At 35.6% G+C, this 16,871-nt stretch overlaps 1 protein-coding gene across 4 annotated transcripts in view; it reads left to right on the top strand.

The window, feature by feature from the left end:
* The window catches only part of ADAM2 (ADAM metallopeptidase domain 2), a 149,092-nt gene that overhangs the window by 18,724 nt on the left and 113,497 nt on the right, over positions 1-16,871 (top strand). For all 4 annotated transcript variants that reach the window (XR_009349726.1, XR_009349725.1, XM_059156314.1 and 1 more), the window contains exons 5-6: positions 13,919-13,995; positions 14,409-14,577. Coding sequence is in view for 2 of the 4 variants with exons in the window: in XM_059156314.1 (XP_059012297.1) it covers positions 13,919-13,995; positions 14,409-14,577 (246 nt within the window). In the remaining 2 variants the exon portion in view is untranslated. The remainder of the gene's footprint in view (positions 1-13,918; positions 13,996-14,408; positions 14,578-16,871) is intronic.

Raw genomic sequence — 16,871 nt, 5'->3', positions numbered from 1 at the left:
AATTTGTTGTAAAAATAATTGAGAAGTATGCATAGAATTGCAGGAATTACTCTTGTCTGAAATGCTGTTCTTCTTTTGTGTGTGAGAGAGAGACAGAGTTAGCACCAGTGAGACAAAGAGCTACACAGGGCTATAGTATCCCATACCTGAATTTTATGTAATTCTGCCATAGTTAACACCTAACTTTGCTTCCTACTTCCCAGGAGGTATCCATGAGAGAGAAATGTATAATTTAAGAAACAAAGCAATGAATGTTTTATTGATAACCTGAATGAAGTGGGTCGTTAGTGTCAGCTTCGAATGCAATCAATATTGGTGCTGTATAGATAGCTTACATTTACTAAAGCTGCAAGCCTATTTCCAGTGCAGGAAAAATCAGGAAATTTTATTAAATTAGATTAAAGTAGGTAAATTTATTTTTAATGAAGTCTACAAATGATTTTTATCCTTCAACCTCATATTATCTTGGTAAATACAGACTTATTTTAGAACAAATCAGTCCGTTATACATAGAAGGAATTTGTTACCAGCGCCTAGAGCTTAGAAGTATAAGCCATTCATCATTGTCATGGACTTTACAATCTCTATAGAACAAATAAATATTCATCATGATTAAAAGGTAAAATCACCAGAACAGCATAACAATTCAAAATGTGTTTGCATATAAAAACAAACCTCAAGTTGCATCAGGCAGAAATTGACAGAAATGAAAAGAGAAACAGATAAATTATTAATATAATTGGAGATTTAAATATTCTTTTCTCAGTAATTGAAAAGTAAGAAACTCAACAAATCTTTTGGATTTTGAGTGGAACTATCAATCAACTTCATCTAATCAACAATTATAGGAGCGAACACACAGTTCCAACAGTATACATGTTCTTTTCAGGGCAAAGAGAACATTGAGCAAGATATAACAGAGGAAAACAGTGCAAGAAATGACAATGATTAGAACAGGAAAAACCAAAGAAAGAAATAGATTAATAATAATAATAATAAGCTCATTAATAATAATAACGAGCTTTTTGACTCCTCCATGAAAACTTTCTCTTAATGCTTACTTAAAAATAATTTTTTACTTATTGATTTATAACCTTTCTAATTATTTATAATGCTGATATAACTGATTATTCCAAAGAATTAGAAATGTTATCAATCTGAGCAATAGAAACCACATTTAGAAGGAAGTAGACTAACCTGGTGGGAAGGTCCAGGTATTTTATCTTGATCTTAAAAAGTATGATTCATACAACTGAAATGCTGCATGGGTCCACAATAAAAAAAATACAAAGAAATCTATTATGATGGTATGCTAATGAAATATTAAAAAAAATAAGATACTGTTTTAGTTTATGTTTAATTAATGTAAAGAAATCATATAGTAACTTGAACAGGGAAGGTGTAATATAAAGAGTTATTAACTGTAACAGAGACTAGAATAAAAAGTAAGAAGTAAAGAGAACTCTAAAAAACATAGGAATACCAGATACAAGAAACAGCCAGCAGCCCTAGGACTGTAATGAAGAAGACAATGTTGTTATCCCAGCGTTGAGATCCAAACCTTTTTAGAAGGGACACAGCTGTGGATCTCTGAATAGTAGGAAGTCACAATGGTGCTGTACCAGTAGGTATTGCCATAGAATTTCTCTTTGGAACTTCCCAGAAATCATTTTAGGGTAGTCAGGAAAGCTGTTCACAAAGAAGTATTTCACAAAGTTACTCTGCTGTGAAAGGAGAGAAACTTGAATTATGGGGGGAACCTAGAGGCTGATGGGTGCTAGTGAACATGATACACTGAAGGGTCTGTGTACTGGAGAATCACCGAGCACTGAGGGATCCTGGCGGTTCAATGAGCAGGATACTTACAGGAGATTTCCAAACTGGCACACTGGAACCAGGAGACATGCTCTCCTACACCCTTTACTGGCAAAACTTCAGAGCCACTTGGCAAAGGAGAAAATCATTTAGGGGCCCAGATTCATTTTCACAAAGCAGGTAAAAGATCTGTTAGAAGCTGAGTGCCAAGACATCAGTAATTGATAAAGTCTACAACTTTGACTTCAGCTTTGAAATGAAGTCAGCTTAAATAAAGTTAGCTAAATGAAAATCAGCTTTCATTTGCACACATTTGAGCTCTGGTAAAACAGCATAATTATCCCATATTTCTATTTAACAAGATTCAGCTACCCTTTTTACAAGTGAAGAAATTCCCACCCTTCCCCTCAACTGAGGAGACACGCAATCACAAGAGCCATCATGTCCATTAATTAACACTATGTTAACTAGAGACTAAATTGTGAAGTTAACTTCCAACAGCTTGTAGGAAGAAGAAAAAAGAAAAAGGTTAGCATTTTAGGTATAATGGTGACAGGAGACATTCCCACTTCAACACTAATTCCTGAACCTATGTATTCTGGCTATCAGGAAACTATCATATACTGATCAGCCATAACCCCAGTCTTTCAGAGTACTGACTGGCATGGTAAATGACTATTTAATAACCTAGTATATCTTCCAACTAGGTTAGCTGCTTTCAACTGATAGAGTTATATGGTAAAGCATATGCTAATTTCAAGCACATAAACCCACTGATGTACTTTATTTTCTGAGAAATAAGTTTCTGTATCAAACACAGACTGTTATAAAGATTTGTCATTTTTGTTTATATTTTTAAAGAGTCACATTTTGGTTTTATTGATTTATTTTTTATCCTTATTTTATTTCACTCTAATCTTTTTTCTTTTCTTCTGCTTGATATTGATTTACTATATTTTTTTTCCTGTGTCCTAGATGGATGGTTAGATTATTAATTTAAGATTTTCTTACATATAAATTTATCTCTAATTTAGATACCTACCATACTTTTTAGTATGGTGTGTCTTCATTTTAGTTTATTTTAAACTATTTTTTGGTTTCATGGTTATTTCTCCTTTGACCCATATAGGTTATTTAGGATGTGATCTTTATTTTTTAGTTTTTCCAGATTTTTATGTAAATGATTCTAAGTTCATGTGATTGTTATCAGAAAACATACGTTTATTATTTGTATACTTTTAAATTAATTGAGGCTTCTTTTATGGCCTAGCATATGGTCTGTCCTGGAAAATATTCCATGTGTTAATAAGAAGATATATTCTATTGTTGTTCAGTTGAGTGTTTTATAGATGTCTGTAAGGTTTCATTGGTTTATGGTGTTTTCAAGCTTTATACTTTCTTGTTGATCTTCTGCTTAGTTGTTCTATCCCTTACTGAAAGTAAGGTAAGATAGAAAAAGAAATCTCCAACCATAATTGTTGAATTGTCTATTTCTCCTTATATTTTTATTTTTTGTTTTGTTTTGTGCAATTTGGTGTTCTGTTATTTGGTGCATATATATTTACAAATGTTGTATCTTCCTTGTGGGTTGAAACTTCTATTATTATAAAATGTTGCTCTTTTTTTCTAGTAACAATTTTTTTGTTTTAAAGTTTATTTTGTCTGATACTGGAAATAGTCACTCTGATTTGCTTATGGTTGCTATTTGCATGATACATCTTTTCTCATTCTTTTTATTCCCCACCTATTTGCATCTTTGAATTTAAAGCATGGTACCCATCGATAGACTATAGTTGTGTCTTGTGTTTTACCTCTTCTGACAATCTCTACCTTATACTGATAGACTCTATTTGATATATTGTTAACATACATCTATTTTTTATATCATGGTTTACTTCAGTAATTCTTTGAATATAATTATAATGACTGCTTGAAGTTTTTTTCTGTTAAATCCAATATCTGGTCACTTTCACAAGCAGTTTCTAATGCTTGCTTTTTTCACACTAATGATATTGGGAAATAAACAAACCAAACAAATGAGAATAAGCAAGGACTACTTACTCAGAGCTTGCCATGGTAAGAGAGTCAGCCACCATCACTTGAATTTTGCAGGCACTTAAAAGCAGGAAAAGAGTGGGAAATGTTGATATTGTAGAAAAAAGGGAAAGCCTCAGGAATGCCCTGATGAGAAATCATTTGCATGAGAAATCTGTAGGTAGGCTAACTAGAAGTGGTGAAGTATTTTATGTTTAGGACTACATATATGATTTTCTCTGCTTGTTTCTAAGGTGGAAGGAGAGACAAAATTTAGGAAAGCTGAAGGGTTTTAATCAAGTCTTGGTTATTTGAGAGTGACTGTTATATAAGTTACTGTTTAGTTTTCTGGATTGTTACTGAAGATAGCGATATGACTTCCTATAGAATCTGACATGTAGTGGGGCTGGCTTTTTAGGTTATTTATGTTCACAAACAGGGTTGGTTTCCTGGATAGGTTACTGAAGGTTGTGTGACACACTTCTCTTTTTCTCTTTTTATATTTGGTCTGGCCTTTGTCCATTTGTATATTCAGTCTTTCAATCTATAATTGTAGTTTTTCACTAAATTTAGGGCAACTTTGGCCATTATCTTTTCAACTATTTTTCTACCCATTTTTTTCTTTCCATTTATCTGAAACTCCAATTAAACCTATATTAGATAATATTGTCTCACTGATTGCTGCAACTACATTTAATTTTTTTTTTATTTGGAAAAGTGGAGGCAAAGTTATTATTATTATTTTTTTGCCTTCATTAATTTTTTATTTTTTATAAACATATATTTTTATCCCCAGGGGTACAGGTCTGTGAATCACCAGGTTTACACACTTCACAGCACTCACCAAAGCAAATACCCTCCCCAATGTCCATAATCCCACCCCCTTCTCCCAAACCCCCTCCCCCCAGCAACCCTCAGTTTGTTTTGTGAAATTAAGAGTCACTTATGGTTTGTCTCCCTCCCAATCCCATCTTGTTTCATTTATTCCTCTCCTACCACTTAAGCCCCCATGTTGCATCACCACTTCCTCATATCAGGGAGATCATATGATAATTGTCTTTCTCTGCTTGACTTATTTCGCTAAGCATGATACGCTCTAGTTCCATCCATGTTGTCGCAAATGGCAAGATTTCATTTCTTTTGATGGCTGCATAGTATTCCATTGTGTATATATACCACATCTTCTTGATCCATTCATCTGTTGATGGACATCTAGGTTCTTTCCATAGTTTGGCTATTGTGGACATTGCTGCTATAAACATTCAGGTGCACGTGCCCCTTTGGATCACTACGTTTGTATCTTTAGGGTAAATACCCAATAGTGCAATTGCTGGGTCATAGGGCAGTTCTATTTTCAACATTTTGAGGAACCTCCATGCTGTTTTCCAGAGTGGCTGCACCAGCTTGCATTCCCACCAACAGTGTAGGAGGGTTCCCCTTTCTCCGCATCCTCGCCAGCATCTGTCATTTCCTGACTTGTTGATTTGAGCCATTCTGACTGGTGTGAGGTGATATCTCATTGTGGTTTTGATTTGTATTTCCCTGATGCCGAGTGATATGGAGCACTTTTTCATGTGTCTTTTGGCCATCTGGATGTCTTCTTTGCAGAAATGTCTGTTCATGTCCTCTGCCCATTTCTTGATTGGATTATTTGTTCTTTGGGTGTTGAGTTTGCTAAGTTCTTTACAGATTCTGGACACTAGTCCTTTATCTGATATGTCATTTGCAAATATCTTCTCCCATTCTGTCAGTTGTATTTTGATTTTGTTAACTGTATCCTTTGCTGTGCAAAAGCTTTTGATCTTGATGAAATCCCAATAGTTCATTTTTTCCCTTGCTTCCCTTGCCTTTTGCGTTGTTCCTAGGAAGATGTTGCTGCGGCAGAGGTCGAAGAGGTTGCTGCCTGTGTTCTCCTCAAGGATTTTGATGGATTCCTTTCTCACATTGAGGTCCTTCATAGGAGTCTATTTTTGTGTGTGGTGTAAGGAAATGGTCCAATTTCATTTTTCTGCATGTGGCTGTCCAATTTTCCCAGCACCATTTATTGAAGAGGCTGTCTTTTTTCCATTGGACATTCTTTCCTGCTTTGTCGAAGATTAGTTGACCATAGAGTTGAGGGTCTATTTCTGGGCTCTCTATTCTGTTCCATTGATCTATGTGTCTGTTTTTGTGCCAGTACCATGCTGTCTTGATGATGACAGCTTTGTAATAGAGCTTGAAGTCCGGAATTGTGATGCCACCAACGTTGGCTTTCTTTTTCAATATCCCTTTGGCTATTCAAGGTCTTTTCTGGTTCCATATAAATTTTAGCATTATTTGTTCCATTTCTTTGAAAAAGATGGATGGTACTTTGGTAGGAATTGCATTAAATGTGTAGATTGCTTTAGGTAACATAGACATTTTCACAATATTTATTCTTCCAATCCAGGAGCATGGAACATTTTTCCATTTCTTTGTGTCTTCCTCAGTTTCTTTCATGAGTACTTTATAGTTTTCTGAGTATAGATTCTGTGTTTCTTTGGTTAGGTTTATTCCTAGGTATATTATGGTTTTGGATGCAGTTGTAAATGGGATTGACTCCTTAATTTCTCTTTCTTCTGTCTTGTTGTTGGTGTAGAGAAATGCAACTGATTTCTGTGCATTGATTTTATATCCTGACACTTTACTGAATTCCTGTATAAGTTCAAGCAGTTTTGGAGTAGAGTCTTTTCGGTTTTCCACATATACTATCATATCATCTGCGAAGAGTGATAATTTGACTTCTTCTTTGCCAATTTGGATGCTTTTAATTTCCTTTTGTTATCTGATTGCTGAGGCTAGGACCTCTAGTACTATGTTGAATAGCAGTGGTGATAATGGACATCCCTGTCGTGTTCCTGACCTTAGCGGAAAAGCTTTCAGTTTTTCTCCATTGAGAATGATATTTGCGGTGGGTTTTTCATAGATGGCTTTGATGATATTGAGGTATGTGCCCTCTATCCCTACACTTTGAAGAGTTTTGATCAGGAAGGGATGCTGTACTTTGTCAAATGCTTTTTCAGCATCTATTGAGAGTATCATATGGTTCTTGTTCTTTCTTTTATTGATGTGTTGTATCACATTGACTGATTTGCGGATGTTGAACCAACCTTGCAGCCCTGGAATAAATCCCACTTGGTCGTGGTGAATAATCCTTTTAATGTACTGTTGAATCCTATTGGCTAGTATTTTGTTGAGTATTTTCGCATCTGTGTTCATCAAGGATATTGGTCTATAGCTCTCTTTTTTGTTGGGATCCTTGTCTAGTTTTGGGATCAAGGTGATGCTGGCCTCATAAAATGAGTTTGGAAGTTTTCCTTCCATTTCTATTTTTTGCAACAGTTTCAGGAGAATAGGAATTAGTTCTTCTTTAAATGTTTGGTAGAATTCCCCCGGGAAGCCGTCTGGCCCTGGGCTTTTGTTTGTTTGCAGATTTTTAATGACTGTTTCAATCTCTTTACTGGTTATGGGTCTGTTCAGTCTTTCTATTTCTTCCTGGTTCAGTTGTGGTAGTTTATATGTTTCTAGGAATGCATCCATTTCTTCAATTGTCAAATTTATTGGCGTAGAGTTGCTTATATTATGTTCTTATAATAGTTTGTATTTCTTTGCTGTTAGTTGTGATCTCTCTTATTTCATTCATGATTTTATTTATTTGGGTCCTTTCTCTTTTCTTCTTGATAAGTCTGGCCAGGGGTTTATCAATTTTATTAATTCTTTCAAAGAACCAGCTCCTAGTTTCGTTTATTTGTTCTATTGGTTTTTTGGTTTCTATTTCATTGATTTCTGCTCTGATCTTTATGATTTCTCTTCTCCTGCTGGGCTTAGGGTTTCTTTCTTGTTCTTTCTCCAGCTCCTTTAGGTGTAGGGTTAGGTTGTGTACCTGAGACCTTTCTTGTTTCTTGAGAAAGGCTTGTACCGCTATATATTTTCCTCTCAGGACTGCCTTTGTTGTGTCCCACAGATTTTGAACCGTTGTATTTTCATTGTCATTTGTTTCCATGATTTTTTTCAATTCTTCTTTAATTTCCCGGTTGACCCATTCATTCTTTAGAAGGATGCTGTTTAGTCTCCATGTATTTGGGTTCTTTCCAAACTTCCTTTTGTGGTTGAGTTCTAGCTTTAGAGCATTGTGGTCTGAAAATATGCAGGGAATGATCCCAATCTTTTGATACTGGTTGAGTCCTGATTTAGGACCGAGGATGTGATCTATTCTGGAGAATGTTCCATGTGCACTAGAGAAGAATGTGTATTCTGTTGCTTTGGGATGAAATGTTCTGAATATATCTGTGATGTCCATCTGGTCCAGTGTGTCGTTTAAGGCCTTTATTTCCTTGTTGATCTTTTGCTTGGATGACCTGTCCATTTCAGTGAGGGGAGTGTTAAAGTCCCCTACTATTATTGTATTATTGTTGATGTGTTTCTTTGATTTTGTTATTAATTGGTTTATATAGTTGGCTGCTCCCACGTTGGGGGCATAGATATTTAAAATTGTTAGATCTTCTTGTTGGACAGACCCTTTGAGTATGATATAGTGTTCTTCCTCATCTCTTATTATAGTCTTTGGCTTAAAATCTAATTGATTTGATATAAGGATTGCCACTCCTGCTTTCTTCTGATGTCCATTAGCATGGTAAATTCTTTTCCACCCCCTCACTTTAAATCTGGAGCTGTCTTCGGGCTTAAAATGAGTTTCTTGGAGGCAACATATAGATGGGTTTTGTTTTTTTTTGATCCATTCTGATACCCTGTGTCTTTTGACAGGGGCATTTAGCCCATTCACATTCAGGGTAACTATTGAGAGATATGAATTTAGTGCCACTGTAAGGTGACTGTTAATGTATATGGTCTCTGTTCCTTTCTGTTCTACCACTTGTAGGCTCTCTCTTTGCTTAGAGGACCCCTTTCAATATTTCCTGTAGAGCTGGTTTGGTATTTGCAAATTCTCTCAGTTTTTGTTTGTCCTGGAAGCTTTTAATCTCTCCTTCTATTTTCAATGATAGCCTAGCTGGATATAGTATTCTTGGCTGCATGTTTTTCTCATTTAGTGCTCTGAAAATATCATGCCAGCTCTTTCTGGCCTGCCAGGTCTCTGTGGATAAGTCAATTGCCAATCTAATATTTTTACCATTGTATGTTACAGACTTCTTTTCCCGGGCTGCTTTCAGGATTTTCTCTTTGTCACTGAGACTTGTAAATTTTACTATTAGGTGACGGTGTGTGGGCCTATTCTTATTGATTTTGAGGGGCGTTTTCTGAACCTCCTGAATTTTGATGCTCGTTCCCTTTGCCATATTGGGGAAATTCACCCCAGTAATTCTCTCCAGTATACCTTCTGCTCCCCTCTCTCTTTCTTCTTCTTCTGGAATCCCAATTATTCTAATGTTGTTTCGTCTTATGGTCTCACTTATCTGTCAAATTCTCCCCTCGTGGTCCAGGAGCTGTTTGTCCCTCTTTTGCTCAGCCTCTTTATTCTCTGTCATTTGGTCTTCTATATCACTAATTCTTTTTTCTGCCTCATTTATCCTAGCAGTGAGAGCCTCCATTTTTTATTGCACCTCATTAATAGCTTTTTTTATTTCAACTTGGTTAGATTTTAGTTCTTTTATTTCTCCAGAAAGGGCTTTTATATCTCCCGAGAGGGTTTCTCTAATATCTTCCATGCCTTTTTCGAGCCCGGCTAGAACCTTGAGAATTGTCATTCTGAATTCTAGATCTGACATATTACCAATGTCTGTATTGATTAGGTCCCTAGCCTTTAGTACTGCCTCTTGTTCTTTTTTTTGTGTTGAATTTTTCCGTCTTGTAATTTTGTCCAGATAAGAGTATATGAAGGGGCAAGTAAAATACTAAAAGGGTGGCAACAACCCCAGGAAAATATGCTTTAACCAAATTAGAAGAGATCCCAAATTGTGAGGGGGGAGAAAGGGGATAAAAAGAGGTTCAAAAAGGAAGAAAGAAAAAAAAATAGAAAAGAAAAGAATTTAAAAAAAGAAAACACCTAAGAAAAATGTAAAAAAGAAAAAAATATATATATTAGATAAACTATTAAAAAATCGTTAAAAAAGAAAAAGGTAACAGTTAAAAAAGAAAATTTACCCGAAGGCGAGAAAAAAAAAAACAAAAAATGAAAAAGAAAAAAATTAAATTAACTGCAGGACTAAAAAAAATCACAGGGAAAAAGCCATGAGTTCTGTGCTTGGATTTCTCCTCCTCTGGAATTCTGCTGCTCTCCTTGGTATTGAAACTGCACTCCTTGGTAGGTGAACTTGGTCTGGGCCGGATTTCTTGTTGATCTTCTGGGGGAGGGACCTGTTGTAGTGATTCTCAAGTGTCTTTGCCCCAGGCGGAATTACACCGCCCTTACCCGGGGCCGGGGTGAGTAATCCGCTCGGGTTTGCTTTCAGGAGCTTTTGTTCCCTGAGCGCTTTCCGTAGAGTTCCGGAGGACGGGAGTACAAATGGCGGCCTCCTGGTCTCTGGCCCAGAGGAGCCGAGAGCCCAGGGCCGCACTCCTCAGTGCGCCCTCAGAGAACAGCGCCCAGTTACTCCCGTCTGCCTGACCTCCGGCCGCGCTCCGAGCTCACTGAGCCTGAGGCCGGTTCAAGGTAACCCCGAGCTGTGAGCTTACTGTCGGCTCTGTCTCTGTAGCCGGCTTTCCCGTTCCAATACCCGCAAGCTCTGCGACACTCAGACACCCCCAATCCTTCTGTGACCCTGCGGGACCTGAGGCCACGCTGACCCTGCGTGGGCTTCGCTCCAGTTTAGCCTCTGGAGCGATGTCCCTCAGCGGAACAGACTTTTAAAAGTCCTGATTTTGTGCGCGGTTGCTCCGCTGCTTGCCGGGAGCCAGCCCCTCCCCCCGGGGTCTATCTTCCCGTCGCTTTGGATTCACTTCTCTGCCGGTCCTACCTTTCAGAAAGTGGTTGTTTTTCTGTTTCCAGAATTGCTGTTCTTCTTCTCTTCGATCTGCCGATGGATTTTCAGGTGTTTGCAATCTTTAGATAAGCTATCTAGCTGATCTCCAGCTAGCTGAAGTAGTCTCAGCCTGCTACTTCTCTGCCATCTTGACTCCTCCCCCAAGTACATTTAATTTTTAAAGCCTCTTTTTTTCCTTAACTTTCTTTCAGACATTATAATATCCATAAGCTCATACTCTAGGTATTTTTTTTAAAACTTTTCTCTTACCTTCTCCACTGTGCAGGTAAGACCTACCCGGTATATTTCATTTTATTTTATCTTAATTTTTTTTAAAACATCTTATTTATTTATGTATGTAGGAGAGAGAGACAGAGCGAGTGCACAAGCAGGAGGAACAGCAGGCAGAGGGAGAAGTGGGCTCCCTGCTGAGCAAGAAACCCAAGGGAGGACTTGATCTCAGGACCCTGGGATCATGACCTGAGCTGAAGGCTGACACTTATCTGACTGAGCCACCTAGATGTCACACTATATTTCATTTTAAATACATTTTTTGTTCTAAAGCTTAGTGTTGACTTCTTAAAAAGATTTTATTTATTTATTTGTCAGAGAGAGATAGAGCACAAGCAGGGGGAGTGGCAGGCAGAGTAGGCTCCCTGCTGAGCAAGGAGCCCAATGTGGTACTTGATCCCAGGACCCGGGGATCATGACCTGAGCTGATGGCAGATGCTTAACTGACTGAGCCACCCAGACACCCCTAGAGTTGACATTTTTTATAACCTTTATTTCTCTGCTGAATTTCCTTATTGTGCTCAAATTATCCATTATATTCTTGATCACATTTTTAATATCTATTTTCATGCCCTTTTTTTCTTCTTTACTAATTCCAAACTCCTGAGTTATTTCCTTGTCAGTTCTATTTTGGATTTTTCTCTTGACTATGGACCACATTTTTCTTTTATTCATATATGCAATATTTTAAAATCATATACTGACCATATTCGATGACACATTGGACCATGTGACTGTTTTTATTCCCACTATTGCAGACAATTAACTTGATTGGAACCAGTTTCTAAATTCTACTGTCTTGTGTTTGGAGATAGCCAAAAATCTCTCCTTAGTTCCTCCAGTTTTTCTGGTCTTAGTTTATGCTAAGCTACTTGAGATTTCTTTCATATAGTCTCAGTTTAGATGTAAGAAAAGAACCTACACCTATGTTAATAGCACCCGTTTTTAAGCCCTAACTTTATGCCGCCTCCTTTCCTGAATATTGCATCTCAGTTTCTAGACACTTGGTAATTTTTGTTGTTGTTTTGGTTGTTGTTTGAACATTAGCTGCTTTATGCTGCCCTGCCTTGTGTAGTGCCCTCAGTTGAAAGTCATTACAAATGCAAATTAAGAAAATGCAGCTTTCTTCTTCCTAGTTTGGATTCCCTGACCCCTACTTTACTTTTCATCCTTTGTAGTGATCGTTTAAAGATTATTTTTCCAGAATTTATATTTGTTATCATTGAGAGAATTGATGCATGCTACTCTGGCATTACACTCAAGTAATTCTGAAAAGAAAAAATTCTCCTTTGGAATCATTTTTTTAAACTTCAATCTTTTTTTTTTTTTAAATTTAATTTTATTTTTTCAGTGTTCCGAGATTCATTGTTTATGCACCACACCCAGTGCTCCATGCAATACATGCCTTCCTTAATATCCACCAACAGGCTCAGCTATACCCTGCCCCCTCCCTTCCCAAACCCTCAGTTTGTTTCTCAGTATCCACAGTCTCTCATGGTTTGCCTCCCCCTCCAATTTCCCCCAATTCACTTTTCCTTTCCTTCTCCTAATGTCCTCCATGTTTTTCCTTATGCTCCACAATTAAGTGAAACCATAGGATAATTGACTCTCTGCTTGACTTATTTCACTCAGCATAATCTCCTCCAGTCCAGTCCATGTTGATACAAAAGTTGAGTATTCATCCTTTCTGATGGAGGCATAATATCCCATTGCATATATGGACCATATCTTTATCTATTCATCTGTTGAAGGGCATCTTGGCTCTTTGCACAGTTTGGCTATTGTGGACATTGGGGCTATGAACACTGGGGTACAGATGGCCCTTCTTTTCACTACATATGTATCTTTGGGGGTAAATACCCAGTAGTGCAATTGCAGGGTCAAAGGGTAGCTCTATTTTTAACTTCTTAAGGAATCTCTGCACTGTTTTCTGAAGTGGCTGCACCAACTTGCATTCCCCCCCAGCAGTGTAAGAGGGTTCCCCTTTCTCCACATCCTCTCCAACACTTAATGTTTCTTGTCTTGTTGATTTTGGCCATTCTAACTGGTATAAGGTGGTATCTCAGTGTGGTTTTGATTTGAATCTCCCTGATGGCTAATAATGATGAACATTTTTTCATGTGTCTGTTAGTCATTTATATATCTTCTTTGGAGAAATGTCTGTTCATGTCTTCTGCCCATTTTTTGATGTGATTATCTGTTTTTTGAGTGTTGAGTTTGAGGAGTTCTTTATAGATTTTCGATATCAGCCCTTTGTTTCTCATGTCATTTGTGAATATCTTCTCCCATTCCATGGGTTACCTCTTTGTTTTGTTGACTGTTTCTTTTGCTGTGCAGAAGCTTTTTATCTCAATGAAGTCCCAAAACCTCAATCTTGCAAAATTAAGTGAAGAGAGTGGAGAAAAAGTTTTTAATGATTTTTATTTTGATCCTAATGACTGCAAATGTCATGTTAAATTTTTAACGGGAAAAAATATGAAAAGTACTTAATTCTCTTTATTCCTTTTTAATACTTAAAGGTTTTAATTCTCTGAATACCGAGAGGTAATATTTTATGATTGCCCTTTGAAAATGTTGGGAGCAATTTTGAAGTTTTCAAAATCAGTACAAACTTAATTCTTTTTGACCCTGCAGGGAAATTTTTTGGAAAATTGAACCAAATCTTCATTTAATAATCTTAGAAATCTATTTTGGAAACAATGAGTATTTGACACATACACACAAATAAAATATATGTTTTAAATATTTGAAAGTAGTTCCTTTAACATGAATTATTTTAATGAATTATTGTAATAGTGGTGCATGTATTTTATCTTTATCTTTTTGTATTTTATCTTTTTCAGAACTTTTGCTACTACCAAGGGTATATTGAAGGTTATCCAAATTCTATGGTGATTGTTAGCACATGTACTGGACTCAGGTTATATCATTTTATGATTATGAAGTAGAATAGTGTTTTAGAAATTTTTAAATTTTTAAAATTATATTCAGGGGTTCTAAAGTGAGGCATGACTTATTGTGGGAAACTCTAAGGGGAAAAGCAGAATATGCAAATTCGTATAAAGTGTCCTACCCAATCTTGAATTAAGACTTTTGATATATTTGTAGACCATAAAATATTAATTGCTAAGTGAATACCAATAATGTTACTAATCTGTGCTACTCAATAAGTATTTGGATATTCAGTAATCTTTTCCTATATTACCATCTAAGACTAAAACTCAAAATAATCTACATACTATTAAAACTCATTCAGTGTCATTTTCGTATTTATTGTGTTGACTTTAAAAATGCATTATCTTATTTATTTACTTATCTTTTTGAAATTTGTAGGGGCTTACTACAATTTGAAAATGTAAGTTATGGTATTGAGCCCTTGGAACCTTCAATTGGTTTTGAACATGTGATTTATCAAGTAGAACATAAGAATAAAGATGTTTCTTTATATGCTGAGAAGGATATTGAGTCAAGAGAAATGCCCTATAAAATACAAAGCATAGAGGTAGGTGATTGAGTAAAATATATGATTATTGATATGCAGCAATATAAACAATGTATGTTTCTAATGTACAAGTTATTTACATTAATATAGATTATAGATGATTGATAGATAGATAGATGGATGGATGATAGATAGATGCACCAGAAACATCATGACTTCCATTGTAAGCCTTACAACTAGTCATTCAATTTTTTAGAACTCCAAGTTGGCATTTTCTACTGTTAGTTGCATTTTTTACTTGTGATATCTAGATCTTTATTGTCTGGAGATACACTCCTTTCTCCATATTTATAATGTCAAATAATTAACACAATTTCAATGCACATAAATATTGAAGATACATATCTAGAGTCCTGAGGAGAATCACCAGCATCTTTTAAAGCAACTGCCTCAAGACAGGTCATTACATTATCTTAAAGAAAGAGAGGGTTGATCTTAACATTCAGGGATGGAGAGGTTACTTCTACTGGCAAAGAAGATTCATCAGAATTCAGGGGTTCAGTGAATCTCAGCTTCATCAGAATCTTTCCATATGTCCTTATTCCGGTTTTCAGGATCTCATTTCCTCCTAATCAATGTCCATAATTTAACAGTAGACACATGTAACATTGGAAGTTCAGCTTGTGTTATAATTCATCCATTCATACAAATGAGATTCTGAACTTGGTTTTCAACAATCTCAGCTCTACAAATACAGTAGTTAAGGGTATCTTTCAGGGCAGAAATTTTCCAGAGAAACATAACCAAGATGCCTATATATGTGTATGTATGATTGGATGAGCTTCAACTATTTTGAAGGATAATCTTCTTTAATCAAAGTCCTCCAATATAAATGTTTATCTGATCTAAAATCACCTTCACAGAAACATCCAGAATAATGTTTAACTACAATTCAGAGCATTGTGGTCCAAGCAAGTTGACAGGTAAAATTAACTATCACACAGAATTAGAAAATTCATTACTGTATTTCTTCTAAAACTTTTATTGTTTAATCTCTTTCATTTTAATATATGATCCAATTTAAGTCAATTCTTGTAAAGAGTGAGGTAGACTTCTAAATTCATTATTTTTTATTTGAAAACTGGTTTTCCAAACACCTTTTTATTGAAAAAACTATACTTTGTTCCACTGAATTTTCATAGCTTTTTTTTTACCCAAAGATCCGTTGACCATAAATGTTTGGGATTATTTCTGTACTTGCAATTATGTTTCATTGATCCGTGTGTCTATTTTTATGCCAGAACCTCACTTTTTTTTTCTTAACTACTATACCTTTGAAGTATGTTTTGGATTAGCAAGTGTAAACTCTTCAGAGTGTCCTATTATGAGACTGTTCGGATATTTGGGGTAGTATTCATTTCTAAACAAATTTTAAATTTTATTTATTTAAGTTCCCTTAAAAAGCTAGATAGGATTATGTTGATTTTGTAGATTGCTCTGGGAAATTTAACATTTAACAATATTAACTCTTTCTATCCATGAGCATCGAATAGCCTTTTACTTTTAGGTTTACTTTAATTTCATTTTGTAATGTCTTATATTGTTCAGTCTTCAAATTGTTGTCAAAACTTCTTTTGTTAAATTTATTTCTATATTTTTTATTTAAAAATTAAGGTACATTTGGGGCGCCTGGGTGCTCAGTGGGTTAAAGCCTCTGCCTTTGGCTCAGGTCATGTTCTCAGGGTCCTGGGATTGAGCCCCGCATCAGGCTCTCTGCTCATCATGGAGCCTGTTTCCCCCTACCCTGCCTGCCTCTCTGCCTACTTGTGATCTCTGTCTGTCAAATAAATAAATAAATAAATAAATAAAATCTTTAAAAAAATATTAAGGTACATTTAATTTTTATTTTAAAGTTCAAAAATTATTGGTTTATATGTACAAATTTTTTCTTTTTTTTAGATGTACTTACACAGCATTTATTTATTTATAATGCTTTTGTTTTTTTAATTTTTATTTATTTTAAAATTTCTTTTCAGTTCCAGAATTCATTGTACTGGTTTTCTATCTTGCAAACTTGTTTAAATTATTTATTAGTTTTCTTATTGAACTTTTTATAGTTTTCTATGTATAAGATAATGTCATCTTCAATAAAGGTAGTTTATTTTTTCTTTTGCAATTAAGATAACTTTCACTTATTTTTCATTGCTGAATTGCCTGGTTAGCACCTCAAGTACGATGTTGAATAGGTAAGAAGAGATATCTTTGTCTTTTTCCAATCTTAGGTGGAAAGGATTAAGTCTGCTGTCATTAAGTATGTTATTGGTGAAATAAAATAAAAACTCTCTGGAATTTTT

This window comes from Mustela lutreola, chromosome 18 (genome assembly GCF_030435805.1).
Source record: "Mustela lutreola isolate mMusLut2 chromosome 18, mMusLut2.pri, whole genome shotgun sequence".
NCBI lineage: Eukaryota > Metazoa > Chordata > Mammalia > Carnivora > Mustelidae > Mustela > Mustela lutreola.
Note: the sequence above shows the minus strand (reverse complement) of the source record. Positions and strands in the feature narration are given on the sequence as shown.